We start from the raw sequence: 20,380 nt of genomic DNA on the forward strand, positions 1-20,380 counted from the left end.
CTGTGCGGTGCTGAGTGCCGGGAGCAGGAGTGGGCGTCGATAGGGACTGAGAAACACCGTCTGCATCTCTTAGGATTGGTTCTGACATAGCTCAGATGCCTGACACTGCAGTGATGCATTAGGGCTACAGATGCGAGCAGTCAGGCATTCACCATCAGCAGGTATGTGGTTTCCCTGGGACTCTTAGGAGCAAAATTAAAAGCGGCGCTCAGAATTGCGATATGGTTTGGTTTAAATAGTGTTTTGCACTTACATTTGCAGACTGGTTTTCAAAAGACTCGCTTTGCACGCTCGAGAAGAGCTCTCCTTCAAAATGAGGTTTTCAGTTTGCTTTCGTTGGTTATTCCTTTAATTTTGTTCTCAAAATGGGCCTTGATTTTTGAAAAACTAATTTTGCAAAAATCATATGTGAGGTTCTTTGTGTGTCAGGGCAGGGTCAGGCAGGAGAAGAAGAATATGCACGTGCATCAGTGGCTTCCAAAGGAAAGTCCTTCGTAAATAGTGCGGAAGTGTGTACATGTAAGTATGCATGGATGCAAACATGCTTGTGGGGTTTTTTAGGCAGCAATTTTGCATGCTCCGGCTGGGACCTAAAAGTCCCATGTGCCACCATGAGCAATCGTAGAACCATAGAAATGTTTGAGTTGGAAGGGACCTTCAAAGATCATCTAGTCCAACCCCTCTGCTGTGGGCAGGGACATCTTTCAATAGTTCAGGTTGCTCAAAGCCCCAGCCAACCTGGCCTTGAACACTTCCAAAGATGGGGCATCCACAATTTCTCTGGGCAACCTGTACCAGTGTCCCACCACCCCCAACGTAAAAAATTTCTTCCTTATGTCCAATCTAAACCTATGCTCTTTCAGTTTGAAACCATTACCCCTCGTCCTGTTGAAAGTGGGTAAGACTCTCTCCAGCCCTACTGAATGGTATACAGTCACCCTGATCTGGTGTAACGTCAACTGAAGACCACTGGAGTTGCCTAAACAACCCTATAAAAGGTAAAAACCACCTAACAAAAGCCAGCTGCAATTCTAAACTTACACTTCATGGTGTGCGGCTCGTGTTTTCTTCTGGCTCAGGAGGAGAGGAGAGTCTGGCTCTGAAGGGGACTCAGTGATGCAGAGATGCAGAGGAGCCATGCTCTTGTTCTAGCTGCCTTTTTTGCTGAGAAGAGCAAATAATAGAAAAGTTTGATTCTACTGTAGTCAGCAGAAGTGAGCGAGCACAGAGAAGGAGCAGATCTTTGGAATGCCAGATCCCGTTTTACCTGGCCACTCTGTGAAGCACAGTCCTAGTTCTCAAACCGCACATGGCGCGGCCTGATTTAGCTTTATGTTAACAAAACTGAGGACAGGAATAGGAGGCATAACTGAAAACCAATTACCAGTGCATTTTTATAGTTCTTCCTGCTATCTCCTCTTTTCTCTCTCTTAGTGTCATGGTTTAACCTCAGCCGGCAACTGAGCACCACACAGCCACTCGCTTACTCCCCCCACCACCGCAGTGGGATGGGTGAGAGAATCAGAAGAGTAAAAGTGAGAAAACTCATGGGTTGAGATAAGAACAGTTTAATAATTGAAATAAAATAATAATAATAATAATAATACACAAAGCAAGTGATGCACAGTGCAATTGCTCACCACCCGCCGACCGATGCCCAGCCAGTCCCCGAGCAGCGGCCCCCCCGGCCAGCTTTCCCCAGTTTATGTACTGAGCATGACGTCACATGGTATGGAATGTCCCTTTGGCCAGTTTGGGTCCTGGCTGTGCCCCCTCCCAGCTTCTTGTGCCCCTCCAGCCTTCTCAGTCAGTAGGGCATGGGAAGCTGAAAAGTCCTTGACTAGTGTAAGCACTGCTCAGCAACAACCAAAACATGGGCGTGTTATCAACATTATTCTCATCCTAAATCCAAAACACAGCACTGTACCGGCTACTGGGAAGAAAATTAACACTATCCCAGCTGAAACCAGGACACTTAGAAAATGAAAATTATTTTAATACTCACTGTTGACTGCAATAGGGAAAAAAATTGTGGACTTCCCTGCCCTTCCACAGTTCACACTCCTGCACTGCTTTATTGCAGAAGTTAGTTCTCATTAAGTCCAGAAGATCAGCACCCGCTGTCAGTCAGTGGAAACCCACCCTGGACTGTAACAGTGCTGAGGTTTCACCCTAAAGTTCAGTGCTACAAAATCAAAATACACAGAATTAGGGTTCTTCACACACACACACACTTTGTGTCCTACTCCTATTTTTGAGGTAGCTTTGTCTCATTTATAGAAAGGAGAAAGAAAATACTTTGAGATCCTGAGATGAAGGCAAATATGAGAACTAATAAACAACCAAACTATTGAAGTATCTAGATATGTTGTGATGTTACCACTCCTGGGGACTAAGCTGCAGCTGACTTCTTATGAGTAAAAATAAATCACTTCTCTATTTCATTAAAAGTTGTTCCATGGATTTGCTGAACTAATTTTTCCTCTAAGCATGGTCACATTTTGGGTCAGCATGCCTAGACAACATGGGGCTCTGCCAGCAGTTCCTGTGTAAAGTCTCTCTTTTTTTTTTTGGAAACAAATCCAGTCATTCATAGAAATGAACTCCTGCATAATTAGAGCTTGTATTGCACATCATCTTTGCTTTCCATTTTTAGATGTTGCGTCTGGAGGACTATAACTTTTAAAGATGCCAACAAGCCACTTAGGAGCTTGATAGCCGTAATGGGAAAATCTGTGGAGCTGAATAGAAAATGATAAGCTTCATAAGGACTGTTCTAAATCGTTTGGTAAAGAGCTCAGCCAGACATTCAAAGCAAGAATAGAAACGATAACCCCTTCTAATTCAATCTTCAGGGGTTTGTACTTTCTCTACTATCCTGCAATCCTACAGGCAGCTTAACGGAGAGGACAGTGTTCTTTATGTCGGAGTCCTCTGGACTCTGCTGGGTCCAGTTATTGGACTGTGGCATAAACGGGTGCAGAGCACTGATTTTATTCATATTTTACTATCCAGGGCTTGTAACCAACCATCTCTCTTTCTAGGTTAGTTAAAACATTCAGTAGCCCCAGATACTGAAGCATGAAACTCTAGAAAACTGATCCTTTTCAGCATTTTTTAGCCTCAAGTTTTCAATAAAGAGCTATTTAAAAATAATTAAGAAAGATTTGGAGGCCTTTTTTTTTGACAGGCAGGAGGGAATCATCGGCTTCAGAGCTCGCAGGTGTTGACAGGTAAGAGATCTCACAATAAGTCTTTTATTTCTCCACACTCTGAGACTTTCAGGTATGTCCTGTAATCTCAAAATTAGAGTGGGTGGCAGATGAGCTAAAATTCGTTTCTTTGTTCAGAAAATGCAGTATGGATTTTTCTTTGTTTGGGTCTTTAATCCAAACTGATGCTTTAATAACTGAAATTCCAGTAGTGGGCTTTTTTTTTTTTTTTTTAAGTTAGAGAATAAATCAATAAGAAAACTGGCTTTGCAGTGGGAAATTACCCCAAAGATGTTCACAGCTGGACTGTCACAGCATGTGAGGTCAGTTAATGGGACCAGATAGGGCTATTTAGGACAAGTGTTTGACACTGTTTCACTGCTAGGAGAAAGCTAAAGTCCGAACAAAGTCACTCTGTGAAGGACAGAATATAATAACCCCAATTTTAAAAATTAGAATTGTAGAATCACAGAACGGTTTGGGTTGGAAGGGACCTTCAAAGATCATCTAGTCCAACCCCCCTGCCATGCGCAGGGACATCTTGCACTAGATCAGGTTGCTCAAAAGCTCAAAGCTCCATCCAACCTGACCTTGAACACTTCCAGGGATGGGGCACCCACAGCGTCTCTGGGCAACCTGTTCCAGCATCTCACCACCCTCATCAGAAAAAAAATCTTCCTTATATCTAATCAAATTACCCTCTTCTAGTTTAAAACTGTTGCCCCTTGTTCTGTCACTACAGACCCTGGTAAAAAGTCTCTCTCTGTCTTTCTTATGAGCCCCCTTTAAGTATCGAAAGGCCACAATAAGGTCTCCCTGGAGCCCTCTCTTCTCTAGGCTGAACAACCCCAACTCTCTCAGCCTGTTCTCCTAGGAGAGGTGTTCATCCCTCTGACCATTCTCCTGGCCCTCCTCTGGACCCACTCCAATAGGTCCATGTCTTTCATGTGCTGAGTACTCCAGGTGGGGTCTCACAGAGCAGAGGAGAGGGGGAGAATCACCTCCCTCCAACTGCTGGCCACTCTTCTTTTGATGCAGCCCAGGATATTACTTCTCTGTTGGAACGCCAAAGCACACTGTCAGGAGTTAGATATTACTTTTAACTTAGTCCTGCGTTTTTCTATGCGGAGTACTGGGGAACAAGGCTGAGTAGATGAAGCCCAGGTTCAGGCTGTGTGGTGGTTTCCCCATCATTGAAATGGAGATGTTGCTTTGTTCTCCTGCCGGCAGGCTGAGGTTCTTTATATTAAAATATTCAAAAAGGAGTTTGTGATCTCCAGAAAATGGCAAGGTAGAGGTACCATAGTGATGCAAAGTGTTGGTGTAATTTATTGTTAGAAGAATCCTGTTAGAAAAAGCCTGCCTGAACCACTTGATCATCTTAACAGGTTGGTCTTATCTTTACCTTGTAAAGTCCAGTAGCTTGATGGGCAATAAGTGCCAGATGGGCACATTTCAGGCAAAGGATTCATATACATTTATGTCACTTCAGAGGGGGTGGCGAGGGAGGTGGGTCCATGTAAAATCTTACCCTGTGGCTGTGTGCGTGTGTTCCTGTGCGTGCATCCGCGCGTGTGAGCATCAGCATCTTCAGTGCTTTCCCCCCGATCTAGAGAGTATTGAATTCACAATATGTGGTGCTGCATTTACATTCCTCGGAAGATACAAGCAAGCGGTGCATTTGCTTCCTCATGGACTTTTCTTATTCGGGCGTGTTGTGAGTTTTCTTGCTGCCAGCACAGCGAGGTGCTGCTGTTAAACAGGTGCTCTTAGAGGACTTCAAAGCCTAGAAGCCAGCGTTTGGTTTTAGAAGAAACACTACACGATGCTATTAGCAGGTTGCTGGTAACTGGGGCGTAACACTGCCTAGGGAGGCACCTCAGCAAGGTTTGCCTCTGACACGCTACTTACGAACCCTCTCTGGCACACTTCGTAAATAAGCAGTTATCTTTAAACATCAAATGATGTTGGCGAGACCACATTTGCTACTGTATAAGACTGCTTGTTCTAGGTGGTGTAACCGCCATACTGGGAGCCAGTTGGATAGTATTTGGCAGCGCAAATGTTGTGCGTGCTTTGCATGCACTATATAGATTTACAGGGCATTCTGTGTAAATATTTAGACAAAAATCGTTAGAGCATTTTTATTTGTTAGAATGAACCTTGACTTCAATGGCTTGTGTATCCAAATGTTTCTGTGCATAATATCGAAGTGAACTGAATCCAACCATGATGTCACTGAAGACTTTAAACGTGACTTAAATTTCAATGGTTACTGTCCATCTTAACTGTAATGAAGTTCCTTTAGCAGTACATTAAAGTGAAAACTCTACTTCCCTGTTTTTCTTTGTTAATCCAACCTTCTGAACTAAAAGAAGATGCTGGCATGGAAAGGAGAGAACAGTTGTACCTTGACATTAGCTGCTGGATGTTTGCGGAGTTTCATTTCCATTGCCAGGCCTAGAAGAATCAGGCAGGATTTTCATTAATTTAGCAGCATTTTCAGATTGGGCTCATGCTCACACCTGTACTCGGCCATTACCTGTGTGCCGAAGTCACTGTTCACGCACGCTGCTGCTGTACTTACACCGCAGCATCCCTTGGAGTCCTGCAGCCAGGGCAGCATGGCGGCGGCTGCTGCGGTAATGAACCAAGCTGAAAGAAATACTCCAATGGCTGCCTTTCAGCACTTGGCAAGAAAATCCTTTTTATGTTAGTTTCAAGGTCGTCAGATATCATTATAGCCCAGTATTAAAAATTTCAAAGAAAGAAGGCAGTGTGTTTGATTTATAGAATAATTATCTAGCTTTAGCTCTAACTTGGCTTTGGCAATGGTTTTGCAAGCACCTGAAAATTAAATCCATTTTTTATGGCACTACAAGGTATTATCTCACAGCAAATGATAATTAAACACCTGTGAAATCAATTAGCCCTTTAAGCAGGGGGAAAAAAGTTTTCCAATTATGTTTTTGCACCTCCAAACTTTCTAATTCCAGAACCAGCGCTTGCGGAGAGGGAGATGAACTGCCAGCCAGTAGCCTGTTAACTGGCATTAAGATCACCCCAAAGCATTGCGCAGCCGTAAATCCGAAAGCAAGCAGTTCGCGGTGACGGCACCCTTCCAAGTAGGATACGTTAGCCTTTCAAGCTCAGTCTTGGGCAGCTATCTATCTGACGCACAGCTGAGCTGTCAGCTTTTCTACAAAGACAGTTACTCACTTGGTGTTTTCAATGCCAAGTTTTACTTGACAGTTTATTTAAAAGCCAACATACCTTAATGGAAACCAAGCAACGAGATGCTCCGTGTGACAGAGTAGGTTTCTTTTCAGGCTCTCCAGCCAGTAGTTCAGAGCCATCTGCATTAAGCATTCACACATGGAAAACTGGCTGATTGGTTAATAGCTGAAACTGAATATACTGGAAAACCGGGAAACACTCTGCCACTTAGCCTTGCGTTGTAGGTGTTTAATATCTGTCTTTGTTGTAGCACTTGAACTGATGCAGAGACTTTTGGAACATGCAGCGTGCGTTCGTGGGCTTGCAGATTCAGGGCGGGAGCCCTGGACATAGTTGGTTAAGTGCCATCGCAATTTTTGGCTCAGGAGAGAAAAAAACAGCTACGGCGGTATGTGCTGATACTCCCTGCCAAAGATGAGCTCCAGCATCTTCCAAAAGATGGATTATGTGTGGCACTGTTAAAATATGTACTGCTGGGTTAAACCCATTGTATTTGGTTTGAGTTCTGCTCCTGTATTTCCATCTGAATTTTGATAGCCGTAACATACGGCTGGTTTTCCGTGAGTGCTGTATCACCAGCGAGGAGGAAGGCAGGTGAGGACGTTTAGGTTAGCATTCCCAAGGTCTGTCTAGCTGTTGGAGAAGCCACCAGTCATCTGTATCTCAGGTTTTCCATCTATGAAATGGGAATGGTGATGGTATCCCATATCAGTGTTCAGAGGATTAGCTAAGAAAATATGTACACTGCTTTGTGATTCCTACGTGGCAGGTGACATATAGCTGGCTAAAGAATGATAATCATTACATCTAGGTAGCTGGACATATCTGCTGGTCTAAACAGCCAACATCTTTTTAGACTTCTCTTCAATCAGTGGTGATGACGACGTAGCTTTGGAAAAAAACAGTTTATATTAAAATTGGTAGTGAAAATGTTTCCCAGGCTAGTTTATAATCTCTTAAGTGTAGTGACATGGAGAAATGCTTAGGCTGTAAGAAGGAATGTATGGCATGGCTGATTAGTCACTGCAGAGCCTCTGCAGCCTGCCCAGGCTCCTCGGGATAATGGTGAACCAGGAATCCCAAGCAGCTCTCTAATCCAGGTGCTGATTGACAAGGTCGGCACATCAGAAGAAAAAAGAAAGGGGGGGGGCGGAATGGGGAAAGACAGAAGCAATGTGTTGGATCAAGAAGTTAAAATGGTAAGAGCATTTGGCTGAGCAGTGTTTCTCCTTCGGATAATTGCCCGCACGGCGTTGCAGTGTTTACACCTGCGTGATAGATGGGGCCGAACATGTTTTCTCAGCTATGGGTGGTAGCAGGGAGGGGATATTTCAATTAAAGTGTGAATAAATTAGAACTGATTACAAATAGAGCTATTTGTTTATGCTGCCTAAAAAGGTATTAGCTGTGAACAAGGTGCACTTAATCATTACAGAAGGAAGCCTGAAAGTTAATAAAACACACTGCTGATCCTTACAGAGGGGTGCCAGCTTTGGGTTAAATCTGCAGCTATTTTAGTTTTCAAGCCCCAACTGTCATTTTAAAGGCATATGCGTTTTGGATTTTAACACGTTCGAATGATGCAGCTGAGGCCCAGGCCAAGCCGACCCTAAAATTGGCAGTAAAATGTTACCTCCGTGCAAGCATGCAGAATGAAGGAATACAGGAATATGAGCAATAAGCATGTGCCCCCCTCTCCCCAGCAGTCTTCTAACATGGAAGCCAGGAGCTTTCTGGAAATAAATACCCTCCGAGCAAAGCAGAGGACTCCTCTCAAAGCTTTCCTACAGTAAATGCTTGGGAAGATTAACGGCCAGCAGTAAAGGAAAGTGCCAGAAGGAGTGTGACACCGAAGCAGCACAGTAAGGAAGAAGTGCCCGGCCGGCTGCCCACATGGTGCCCCGCGGTGCTGGTCTTCGCTGCAATTCCTCATCTGCAAGTGGAGCCTGAAAAACCTCCGTAGCCCGGTAAAACCAGAGCGTCTGGATAGGCAGGTAATGCAGAGCTGTCCCCACAAGCTGAGAGCTCCAGGTTTGCAGAAACCACAGCAATGCAAGCTGGAAGACTGTAACAAATTTCCCTGCCATCTTCAGATGTTACCAGCTAATGGAAATAAGTAGTTCTGAAAACAGATATAACCCCCATTGCCAGGGGAGAAGAGGAGGAGGCTCTGGAAGAACCTCTTCTACACACTTGACTATTTTCTCTGTAACTTAAGGCCCCACCGCCAGTTGTGAGCGGGGTTATAGTACTTCATTGCCTCCCTGAGGTCTTGTTGATTAGTCAGTGAAGATGGTGGGGAAATCAAGCCCGTCGTTGATGCAATACTGGTATTTGCATAGATGCCAGATTGGTACTTAATGTACAAGTGTCTTGCTCTAGCTGAGAGCGTGTTCCTGGATGTCTGCGCCAGCTCCGATTTCTCTCCTGGAGAAGTGAAGGAGAAATTTCAAGTCCAGCAAAGATTTAACTCCTATATCTACCTTTAAGCATAGAGATTATCTCACTGACTTCACTGTAAGTATTTCAAGTCAGAGTTAAGGGAAGTGCAGAGATGCTTTCAGGTGAGACACGTATGCTTCCAATATGGAAAAATATGCCAATCATACATGAGCAATTTTGCTCCCCGACAAAACACCGGCAAAGCTCAAACCTCCTGCTGTGTGCATGGTTCCTATGGGGCTGAATGGGAAGGAGCCTGAAACTGAGGGTTGCCCTGATGCCTTCTGTCCCCGCCATGGCCTGTGGGCTGAGCTTCATTCACCAGGTGACATTTTTGTGGCCAAGGTCTCCTCCGAATGCTGCCTGGAAGTCTGAGAAAAACATGAAATGATCTCTGCTGCAGACTCGACTCTGAAGTACTATTTGGTACACGTAAATGATTTCCTCTGTAAGCAATGCTTCAAATTACAAAGCTATGCTTGCAGCTTGACAGAGATGTTTATGTATTTGTGGCTGGCTACATGTGTTGTGTGAAAGGCGTTTCTGAATTCGTATTTAAACATACTGGGCTATCTTCTGTCTTTCAGCTAAGGCAGGGTGTCCCCGTTGCTTTGCGTGCTACCCATGAACTAGTCGGAGTAAAATTAGCATCTTGTGTGTAAGGATTTCAAACACATGCTTCATGCTGGAGTGGTTGCTAAGGGGGATTAAACTGGAAATCAGTCCCTTAGCACTGTGCTCAAAGATTGTGTCGAGTCACCTTAAAACATTTGGGTTGAAATTGCAGAGAAATTTGTTCATGAGAAGCTCTGGTGCAATTCATTCACTGCAGCAGCTCTCGATGGGTATTGCTTTACTCTGGGTCTGCTCCTGTTGTATTTGTGGGTTGTCCCTGAAGTGAGTGGAAATTTTGTGCCCATTCATCAAGGTTAGGATGAGGCTCTCTGTGTACGTATGTTGTAGATAAATTGCTTGATGACCATGAACAGTGCTATTCCAGAGCTCAGCAATAAATCACACATTAGGCTTTAAAACGCACAAATGGGAGTAAGACGCTAACTGGTTGCCAGGTGGGAAATGGCCAACAAAATCTTTTTCTTTTTTTTTCCTTTGTAAATCTATCCTAATATCAGCAAATTAGATATGAAAGAAAAGGTGCCCAATATAAGACGTCGCTGGCATATGGAGGACTCACTTGCGCTGGCCTCGTTCTCTGCTTTTCTTTGTGTTCTGGTTCTGCCATCGATGTTTTGTGGATATTGTTGCATTCCAGGATGTTAACAGGATTTTACATTTTTAGCTAGCTAATGATGGGGGACTTCTGACTGGCGTATTCTAGCCCTACAGGGTATTCTGTTTTTGGTATTTATAAACATTTTCTGTCATACAATATGCAGTGAAAGCGATGAGCCTCAGACCTCTCGGTATGCAAAAAAGGAATGCTTAAAAATGGCAACTTTTTTTATTTTCTTGGTATTCCAGTTTCCTAATATTTTCCCCTAGTACTGTGTCGCTGCTGGCTGGTGAGCTGGGACATGGCTGCCAATCATTATCCCACACAGAGAAAAAGAAATTGCTGCCACTCAGATGGAATATGTATATATGTATTTTAACAAAAGTTGAGATAGGATTTTAAAAAAAAATGTACTTTGAAGTCTGTTTTGTAGTTTTAATTAATGCAACGAGGGTTTTTATTTTACTCTCAGTGGAGATAATCTTAATCCATTCACAGTGACCTTTTCTTGTGCAAATTAGCTATACACGCTTGTTTAAGCAAATGGGCCTTTGCAAGATGTCTCTTCCTAAAGATGGAGCTTATAATTGAAAATTGGCTTACTCCCATCTGTCTGGCCTGTGTGAGAATACAAACGTTGATCCGGACTTTTTTATATATAAAATATAATCATATACACACATACATACATACACATATACACACATACAAAAAATAATTGCTCTGCCTGCAGGCTACGGTTAAATTAGATTATTAGTGTTAGAAAATTTCAGTGCCACAAGTTACTGTCAAAATAACATCTGTCTGCAGAGTCCAGGGCGCTCTGGAGAACAGAGGGTGTCTAATCTGGATCCTTTTGTCTCAGACAAGGTTGATGCCTTTCACAGTTCCGTGGGTTTGCCAGAAGTGCAGTTAGCTAATAACAGGCTGGAAACTGTTAGGATTTGATGTGTGGTTTTGGTGAATGGTTTTGAGGTGATTGATGGAATCAGAAAAAAACCCAGGAGTGTCTATAAGCCCTTAAAGTTTTAATTTGGAGGAGCAGGGGTCATTGCAGCTATGTGGTTAATTGCCAAAATTGGGCGGTTTGTCCCTCTCACCATACCTGACAATAACCACCAAGTGAGTCATTGTAACCCCCGGTCCCTTTTTTAGTGTTTGCTTGATAAGGGAAGATTTCTTTGGCATAGTTCGGATATTTTTTGCTTTGTACAAACCTCTTGCGCAGAAATGAACACATGCATGACTTTGACTAAATCTGAATAGAAATCAGGGTCACAGAAGTGCCGCAACAATGCTTTGGGTATCAAAATATTTAATATGTTTGTTGTTAGAACTCATGCACGCCTGTTTATATAGAAATGGCTGATTATTGCAAAGGCAAAATTATTTCCTTCCTCCTCAGTTTCATTACCACTCTTCCCAGCTCTCTCCCATGGTGGTTGCTCCTGAGGATGAACAAAAAGGAGCCGGAGAGATGGCTGACACACGCGTGCACGGAGGGAGCTAGTTAACCTGGTGGTGAGCGGTCTTGGTCAGAGATTATTTTATCCAGATGTGTCTCAACAGCTGTTTGCATTTTCACGCCCAGTTACTCTAGGACTCACTGCTAATTGAATTTTCTCTTTTCTCCCCTGTTCTTGTTAGGTATGATTACCGTGAAATGCTGCACAATGCCACTTTCTGTCTGGTTCCCCGTGGCCGCAGGCTTGGCTCTTTCAGGTTTCTGGAAGCCTTGCAGGTAAGAGCTGCAGTTTAAAGCATCGGCTACGCTGGCTGCAATTCAGTGTGCAATAGTGAGGAGGTGGGGAGGAGGGAAATGTGTTTCATTTCCCTAGCGGACAGTAATCCACTTTGCGAAAGCCTCTATTCATACTTCTGGAGCAATTGGCAGCTTCTTCCCAGGAGGGGCTCAGCACTGAGCTCATCTGAAGGTTGAATTGCATTACCTCCAGGAAAAGGGTTTCCCTGGATGTGGTGAGGCTGAAAGTTTGGACCAGTTTAGAGCAGTATTTTACCAAGCTGTGAGACTTCCCGTGGGAGACACTGGCCTCTACAAGTAAGCCCTGGGGCAGTAAAAATAGCTTTTTGTTTTCACTTAGCCAAAACAGACTTGCTTATGCATTGCCTGTCTTGAGATGGTGCTTGCTTAACATGCAGAAGGTTGCCTGGAGGTTGTAAACCCCAGTCAGAAGCTTCACATGAAGGTGGATATATGCTGATGAGCTCACAGTGTGTCTGGGACAGCACCTGAATCCCCTTCACTTTTTAAAAACATTTTGGTTAATGGTCTCCCTTTTTTGCTGTTGGCCAGCAGCAGAGGGCAACGCAAAGGGGCTCCTGAGTCACTGTGCAGCGAGGCTTGGCAGCACAGTGATCAAGCCTGACACTGACCTACTCTGGCTGCAGCTGCTGTGACCTTTTTTTTGGCAAGCATCAGCTCAGCCCTGGGGTCCTGGATCTTCAGTCAGCCATACAGAGCATCTTGGGAGATGCTGCAGCTCCCCTCTAGGACTGGCATCTGGATTTCCAGGGGGGCTGGAGTGGAGGGAAGGGGAGGCTGAGGCCCTTCTTGGTGTCAGTGAGATAGCAAATGAGGATGCCTTACAGGGTCCTGCCTCCGGGTGTCCTTTTGCCATTTGGGAAGTGGCCCAGCATTGGCAGTAAAGCTGTTAATGAATAGCATCACATTACTTCTCTTCATCAACCACAAAATGTCCCAGCCACTATTAGAGAGTATTGTTTACCGCAATGCAGAGCAGGATTCAGGTACCTAAGTGTAGGTGTATAATGTCATTTTAGAAGCCCAGGGGTACCCTTCTGGCTCTCTGCTGCTTCTCCAGAAGGTCTCCAGTAGATCCTGTGTCATGTCTGCCAGCCTTTGATGGGTTTCTTGGATACCCTAGAGCATCCCAAATGCGCTGGACATTTAGGTTTAACCACTGAACCCCACACCTGCTGTCACATTTGAGATCCAAGTTCTGGACTGTGACTTACCTCTTTGCTCCTACTCAGGAGAAGATTAATAGCCTGCAAAGTGCTGTTCCCTCTCCAGCCTCTTCAGAGGAAGAAGTGGGACTGGCTTATTTGGGATGACGAGTCACTTCAGATCCTCCTAAAGAGCACTGCTCAGCTCTTCTCTCATCTGGGCCACAAGTCATGTAGCTTCTGTTAGATACATAGTCTCAGGAGAAGAAAGCAGGGAGCGTACCTCACTGTACTGGAACTTGGAGGCTCCAGGTCAATGATGATAAACTAGAGGCACTGAGGATTTTCCTAGCAAGCTAGCAGCAGTATTCACCGATTATGATGAATTCCCAATTTCTGTCTGGCTCCAGGTCATGTTGAAAGACGTAATCCACATTAGTGGAATGTTTTAAACATGAAAACACATTGCTAAGTGTTTTCTGGTTGGCTTTTTTGATGCACTAATGTAATTTCCTTACAGAAGATCACAATTCTTTACACATTATAAACACTGCTGTAATGCAGAGACTCGACCAGTCTAAGATCCTGTGTGTAATATACGTTACCAAGGAAGGTACAACAATCTGAAAAGTTCCCCTTTATACCATTTTTTGGGAGGTACAGGAGGGAATGACCCCAGTCTGGACCAAATTCAGAGCACTTAAGCTTGGCTTGATCCAAAAGAAACTGAACCAGAGCACAGGCTCGATGCAGATCCTCTGGTGGTAGGTTCTTGCATCACGTCCGGAGGTTCTTGCATTACATCCAAACCATATTGGATCTTATGTTGTGATCCGGCTGACCAGAACATAGTGGCGATCATTTATTTACGGAAATACTGCCCTATTTACTGAATATTCGCAAACGTGCTGTCTGTGCAGAGGAACTTGTACAACTCATAAAAGATTAAATAATTTAGACAGATCATACTGGTACGTAATAGATAATAAATGTGTATGCTTTTTGTTTGTTTTAAGACAGAAAGCAATTCTTATTTTTGTGGACAGGTGATGACAGATAAGTTGTGTTTGTGCAGTTGCCTCTGTTTGGAGAGTTGATATCAAATAGGATAGGGAATTCACTCCTTTGTGGAAAAAGTGCTCTGGAATTAAATATGATCTGTATTTTCTGTAGGGTTGTCTTGCAACATACTATAAAAATTGAGGGAGTTAGGTCCCTGCTGAATGGTTCACAGAGCAGCGAGGGTGGCCATCATTTTGTATTAAATTCTCCGGTGTTACATCTGCAGCATTTTAACAGTTCTGCCCTCGTCTGGCAGTGTAAGCACCAGATTTCAGATGCCGCTCTCCATGCAAGCCCCACCTTTCAGTGAATATGAATAAGCGCAAAATGGAAAAACGTAAAAAATTGGGCTGCCCTCCTGTGTACTCTAGCTTCTGGTGTTCTTTGCCACGTTGCCTCTCCTTCTGACCACCTTCACGAGAGCCGGCTCAGAGCTTGTGCAGAAAATGACAGTAATGGTGCGAACCTCAAAGCTTGCCCTAGTGGTCGGGTACCCGCTAACGGCTGCAATGCCTCTGTGTGCGTGCAGGCTGCCTGCGTCCCAGTTATGCTCAGCAACGGATGGGAGTTGCCGTTCTCGGAAGTGATTGATTGGAACCAAGCTGCCGTCATAGGCGATGAGAGATTGTTATTACAGGTAAGAAAAAGACCGTGGCCTTCAGTGGATGAGTTGATTATTGCTGCCACCATCTAAATGGACGGGGAAGATGAATCCAAAAGGTCAGGGCTGTAAAAGAACTTTTATCATGAAGGGCTTGTCTGTGTCATACTGGCTATGAACTCATTTAATATGACATCATTCATTTTTTGACCTGAAGGTCATTGCAGCCACCAGGCCACATTCTTAAAACACAGGAGACACTTCTATTTTTCCTAAGAGCATGAAATTTCTTCTGGCGTGGAGCACCTGGATGCCTCTCTGAGGCAGAGCTGTCCTGGACCGGGTGCTGCAATGAAACAGAAAACATTTGAAGGCGGATTCTGCTCTAGTCCTTCAGAAATGGTTTATCCTCAGGGGTCCCACCAGCGCTGTGTGTCTGGCTGGCAAGTACTGAAGGGACTCCTCAGGAAAGCAGGTATTTTCTCAGGCAGGAGTTACCACCTAACAGTTTTGTGGGAAGCAGAAGCTGTCCCTTTTCTGATGTCTGGACTATGTAGCATTGCTTTCTGAAGCAGTGTTCATGTCACTTATTGTTAATCTCCTTGAGCTCATGGAACAAAAGTGGGCTGAGAAGTTAGAAATTCCCTGCTACCTTCAGCATCTACTTTGGTTTTAAATTCACTAGATTTTTTTTTTTTCCGTTTCCCTAGTGGATTGTATAGTCTAAATACATTCTGTAGAGTATGTGGAGAAGTTGATGTTAGGAAAACTTCTTGAAAAAGTGGTTTCCCCAAAGTAGCATTTGATAAAACGCCATTGCCCAGCATGAAGCTGAGATCCACAAGATCTGGAATAGCCACTAAGTAGCCACTTAATCCTCAGGGGTCCCACCAGCGCTGTGTGTCTGGCTGGCAAGTACTGAAGGGACTCCTCAGGAAAGCAGGTATTTTCTCAGGCAGGAGTTACCACCTAACAGTTTTGTGGGAAGCAGAAGCTGTCCCTTTTCTGATGTCTGGACTATGTAGCATTGCTTTCTGAAGCAGTGTTCATGTCACTTATTGTTAATCTCCTTGAGCTCATGGAACAAAAGTGGGCTGAGAAGTTAGAAATTCCCTGCTACCTTCAGCATCTACTTTGGTTTTAAATTTCATTAGTTTTTTTTTTTTTCCGTTTCCCTAGTGGATTGTATAGTCTAAATACATTCTGTAGAGTATGTGGAGAAGTTGATGTTAGGAAAACTTCTTGAAAAAGTGGTTTCCCCAAAGTAGCATTTGATAAAACGCCATTGCCCAGCATGAAGCTGAGATCCACAAGATCTGGAATAGCCACTAAGTAGCCACTTAAGAGGGGTTTTTTTTAATGGTTGAATTTAACTCATTTCCAAAGTGGCAAGCTATTGTCATCCATGGAGAGAAGCCTTCAAAGGTACAGGTGTCTTGGCACCCCAAAAATGAAGTACCTTTGAAAATCTCATTAGATGCCTATTTACTTGTCTGAAGAAGTAAATATTTGTGAAGAGATGGCCTAGCAAGCCTTGCAAAGTGCTGCCTATTCTCCTTAATGTGATACAAGCTGCAAATATAAAAGGGCCATTTGATTTTTGCTTCTGTGGACAGCACATTTTTCTGAGCAAAATTATTCCTCTCTTTAAATAATAATAATTTGCTGATCTTCATGCTTTCTGGTAACATGCCATTCGTTCTCTTCACAGCTGCTTCCATATTGAACAGCTACTGCACCGTTATTAACAGTGTTTTTAAAGAGCTGGCAGAGGGCCTGAATGTCTGCTCTGGGAAATGTTTTTGTTATGTTACAGTTTTTCATTTCCTGTTTGAGAGCAGCTCGGATGTTTTTATTTGCATATTCTCCTCATCATAGCGCTAGGAGAGCTTAATCCAGCCTTTCTGCATTTATTTGTGCAGGGTGGTTTTTCCCTTCCCTCTACTTATTACTGAAATGACCTTTTATTAAGACGTCATCCAGTTCTAATAATTCCAGTGTAATCCTGCCAGATTAGTATTAATGCATCATTTTCCCCACCTGTCTTTCTGGACAAGTAGATTAATAACTAATAGGCAAATGCAGTTAAAATGGGAGCTCTGATTTTTCTTCCCAGCTGTCGTAACGGAGCAGGCATGAAGGCTTTTTTTTAACCTTGGCACTGCGTTTGCAGGCACTCGCAAGCACGGTGTGGTCTGTAAAATCATAACTTCTTGCAGTAACCTTCACAGTCAGAGCAGCCTTCCCTTTCAACAGGCGTAGTTGGGAATGAGTATTGATTTTATTTCTTGCTCACACATATGCACACACACGCAAGGTTGCACATAATGCAAAGAAATGAATGAGTTTCTAGAAAAAAAACTGGCCGTATCACAGCCGTATCACCACTGTGAAGTGACTTTGATCATGTGTTTGCTGTTGATAATGATCCCAGGTGTGATCAATACACATCCACGTACAGCCAGTACAGGTGATGTTCATTATCTCTCTTCTTATTGGAACTTACTGGAAAAATAATGAAAAGAAAGAATATTCACCTCAAAAGATGAAATTTGATGCAGTTATTTACCATTCTGGAATAGTGACGTGATCAGTTAGGAAAACATGTACTAATACATGTTTTTAGCTTCTATCTTTCATACTAGTTTTGCAGGGAATATTTTACCTAAAGACCTATATTTTACCTAAAGGGCCTATAGCAAAGGAACGTAAAGTACCGTCTTCGACAGTCTAACCATTTTCTTCTGTTCCACCTTGCTGTAGTGCTAACTCTCTTATAAGCTCAAATTCTCTATTATAGTTAGCAGTGTCTCTATGGTGAAGGGCTAAGAGATGAAGGTCTTAGAGAGCAGAGATTGTCCCGTCTGACACTGCACCCATCTGACACTGTGGAGCCGTGGTCCTGTGGGACAGCGTCCAGACCTGGATGCAGACAACGCAGTAAAGAATTTACTGATTCTTGTGGAAATTTTTTACATATAGATTCTTAAAATCTCAAATTTTCTTCAGGAAAATGTTTCATGTGAAATCATTTGATTCAGGAGCATGTGAAAGCAAATAATGATCACTGCCACCTCTCAATATTTTAGGAATAAGCAAAGTGTGTTCTGGTCAGGAAAGGGCAGGATGTGGTGGGGTGCAGGTAAACTTCCAAACGAGCTGGGATGTGCAAAAAGCAATACACAGCCCAGGTATATGCTTTTACAACTAATGATTTAGGTAAAAGATTTATGAGAAATGAGTGTCTGAGAGGAGTGAGCGAGCAGCTGTGTGGTGCTTAGCTGCCAGCTGGGGTTAAACCACGACAGTCGCCTAATTTGACATCACAAAAAAGTAGGCGCAAAAGCACAATTCTTCATTCCTAGAAAAAATGAAGACAAATCAGCAACATATCCTAGATGCCTTTCTAATGCTGTGAGTAGCCCTTGTAATTGAAGCAAACTGCAGTTAAATTCACTTGATAATATCAATTTGCATTGTCAAAGTGGTGTACTGGAGGCCTTGGTCAAGGTCCTAAGTTAAAGAATGACATGTACGTACATTAGTTCCCCCCAGTGTGGAAGAGGGACGTGGGGATGGGGAAAGACATAGAAGTGAAGCCCTCCCCTCCCGATCCAGTGAGCAGTTACTTTTTTAATGGTAAAGCATTGCAGCAGGACAATTTGGGTTATTTGTAAGGCAACTTATACCAGAATTAATGTGTTGATTTAATGGAGAGGGGAAAAAAGAAGCGGTGTTTCCCCTTGTGAATAACAGGTGGTGTGGGAGACATTATTCTTTCCACCCACAGTGATTAGTAAAATGCAGTTTGATCCACAGGCTCCCAAAAAGTGGAGTCTTACTTAAGATGTTGCTGTGTTTTCCTTAGGGCACTTAGTGTTGCCTTGCTGCGGTAAATGCAATTCCAGATCCCTTTAATGTATTTTGAGAGTCGGGATTATTGTTGGACTCTCAAGACCTGCAGGTACTAGTTTGTTGAAATACTGGTCCGTGAAAAGCTTTGTGCATGAGGGATGTATGGAGGAGCTCCTTACTGTGCCATGCCACAGCGCTGGGAGAGGGAGCTTTTGTTACCATAAAATAACCAAAAACTAAAAGAAAGCAGATTAAAAAAAATTCATATTCAGTACCAAAGGTTATAAAGGGCTGTGTCTCATTCGTTTTACATCGAGGCTTTAACTGTTGACACAGGCATCTCTGTCAGACAGGAGTGCTGAAGCTGTGCAGCTTGCTAATAGAGGAGAGGGCTTGTCAGCAGCATGTTAATTTGATGAAATTGCGTTGTTTTCTGAAGCTTCTGACTATATTACATCTTGTATTACAGATTCCTTCTACAATCAGGTCTATCCATCAGGATAAAATCCTAGCACTTAGACAGCAGACACAGTTCTTGTGGGAGGCTTATTTTTCTTCAGTTGAGAAGATTGTATTGACTACACTAGAGGTGAGTAAAAATTGTCTGGGACCTTGCCGAGCAGCGAGGTTTCTGCACCTGTCCAGCTGCTCCTGTCCTCAGCTGGCGTCAGACCTTGGTTTTGATGACATGCAATTGGTCACTGGGAAGAAAGCTCAGCATCTTGATAAGTTTTCTCCCCTAAGGAAATGCTTTCTTCATTATCGTAATCCACATCAGAAAACTGACACAATGAAAAATGGGAGCGACCGAACACATGGAAAAGTTGTCATGTGTGATCTTGCCTTCACAAGGCTTTATGGCTTATGAATCACTATTCCTTGTCATTGGTAGTGAATGTGTTTCTTTGAGAAACCTTTCTGGAATTCATTTTGGAAAAAATATTACTGTAAAGCTCTTCCTTGACCACTCCTGAACATTTTGATGCCTTGTGATGGGGCCATTGGTCTGGCTGAAGGAAAAGGGGGGGCTTGTAAGTCACTGTGTCTTATCTTCACACACAGGATAAGGGAAAGGCCTGATCATCCTTATAAAATATTAATAAATAATCATAATCAGACTGCTATTAAACAGGGAGACAGATGATCTCAAATGTGGAGAGAATCCTTTCTGAATTCAGAGACAGAGGAGAGATGAAAGGCTCTTTAGAAGTAGGGCCCAGGCTACAATTTCAAAAGCAGGTTTCTCTTCTAATTGTTTTGCAGTTTTCCACATAAATTTTTGACACACTTTTACCACTGAAAGTGGCTTACTTTGTAGGTGCAAATGCATTTGTCTTATGCTAATGCTTCTGTAGTTGCGTCCATCTTTGTGCACAGTTGTAAAGCTCCACATTTCCCGCTGTGCCTGCTTTCCCCTGAAAACTGCAAGTGAGTGCTGCTGCCTGCAGTACAGGTTGCCCGTGGCTGATCTACCTCCAGCTGCTGCAAGACAGTCTCTTAGGTTTTTCTGTGCCAGTGAAGAAAACCAGCCAGGGAACATTTTCAGAGCCCCTGGCATAGCTATCCTCGCAACACTCTCCTCCGCCCGGAAGAGCATGTCTTCATCTGTGCTGCCTGGTGGGAACTGGTCTGCATCCTCAAACTCCCCATAAGCACTGATGAGATAGCGATAATTATCACAGCCCACGCCAGGATCGGACTAACAAAGCTGGAAGACCATGTGCCAGTGCTCGCAGTCTAATTTACCCTTACAGAAGTACCCTTAAGGGCAATCAGGGTGCCTCATGTATCATCTGCCCCTTCCCTACA

General features: G+C 43.6%; 1 protein-coding gene across 1 annotated transcript in view; it reads left to right on the plus strand.

Annotated features, from left to right (window-relative positions):
* EXT1 (exostosin glycosyltransferase 1) overlaps nucleotides 1-20,380 on the plus strand; it is a 201,306-nt gene that overhangs the window by 163,469 nt on the left and 17,457 nt on the right. Inside the window, exons 5-7 of the mRNA XM_009321691.1 lie at nucleotides 11,773-11,866; nucleotides 14,645-14,752; nucleotides 19,041-19,160. Coding sequence (XP_009319966.1) covers nucleotides 11,773-11,866; nucleotides 14,645-14,752; nucleotides 19,041-19,160 — 322 coding nt within the window. The remainder of the gene's footprint in view (nucleotides 1-11,772; nucleotides 11,867-14,644; nucleotides 14,753-19,040; nucleotides 19,161-20,380) is intronic.

This window comes from Pygoscelis adeliae, unplaced genomic scaffold, assembly GCF_000699105.1.
Source record: "Pygoscelis adeliae isolate BGI_AS28 unplaced genomic scaffold, ASM69910v1 Scaffold111, whole genome shotgun sequence".
NCBI lineage: Eukaryota > Metazoa > Chordata > Aves > Sphenisciformes > Spheniscidae > Pygoscelis > Pygoscelis adeliae.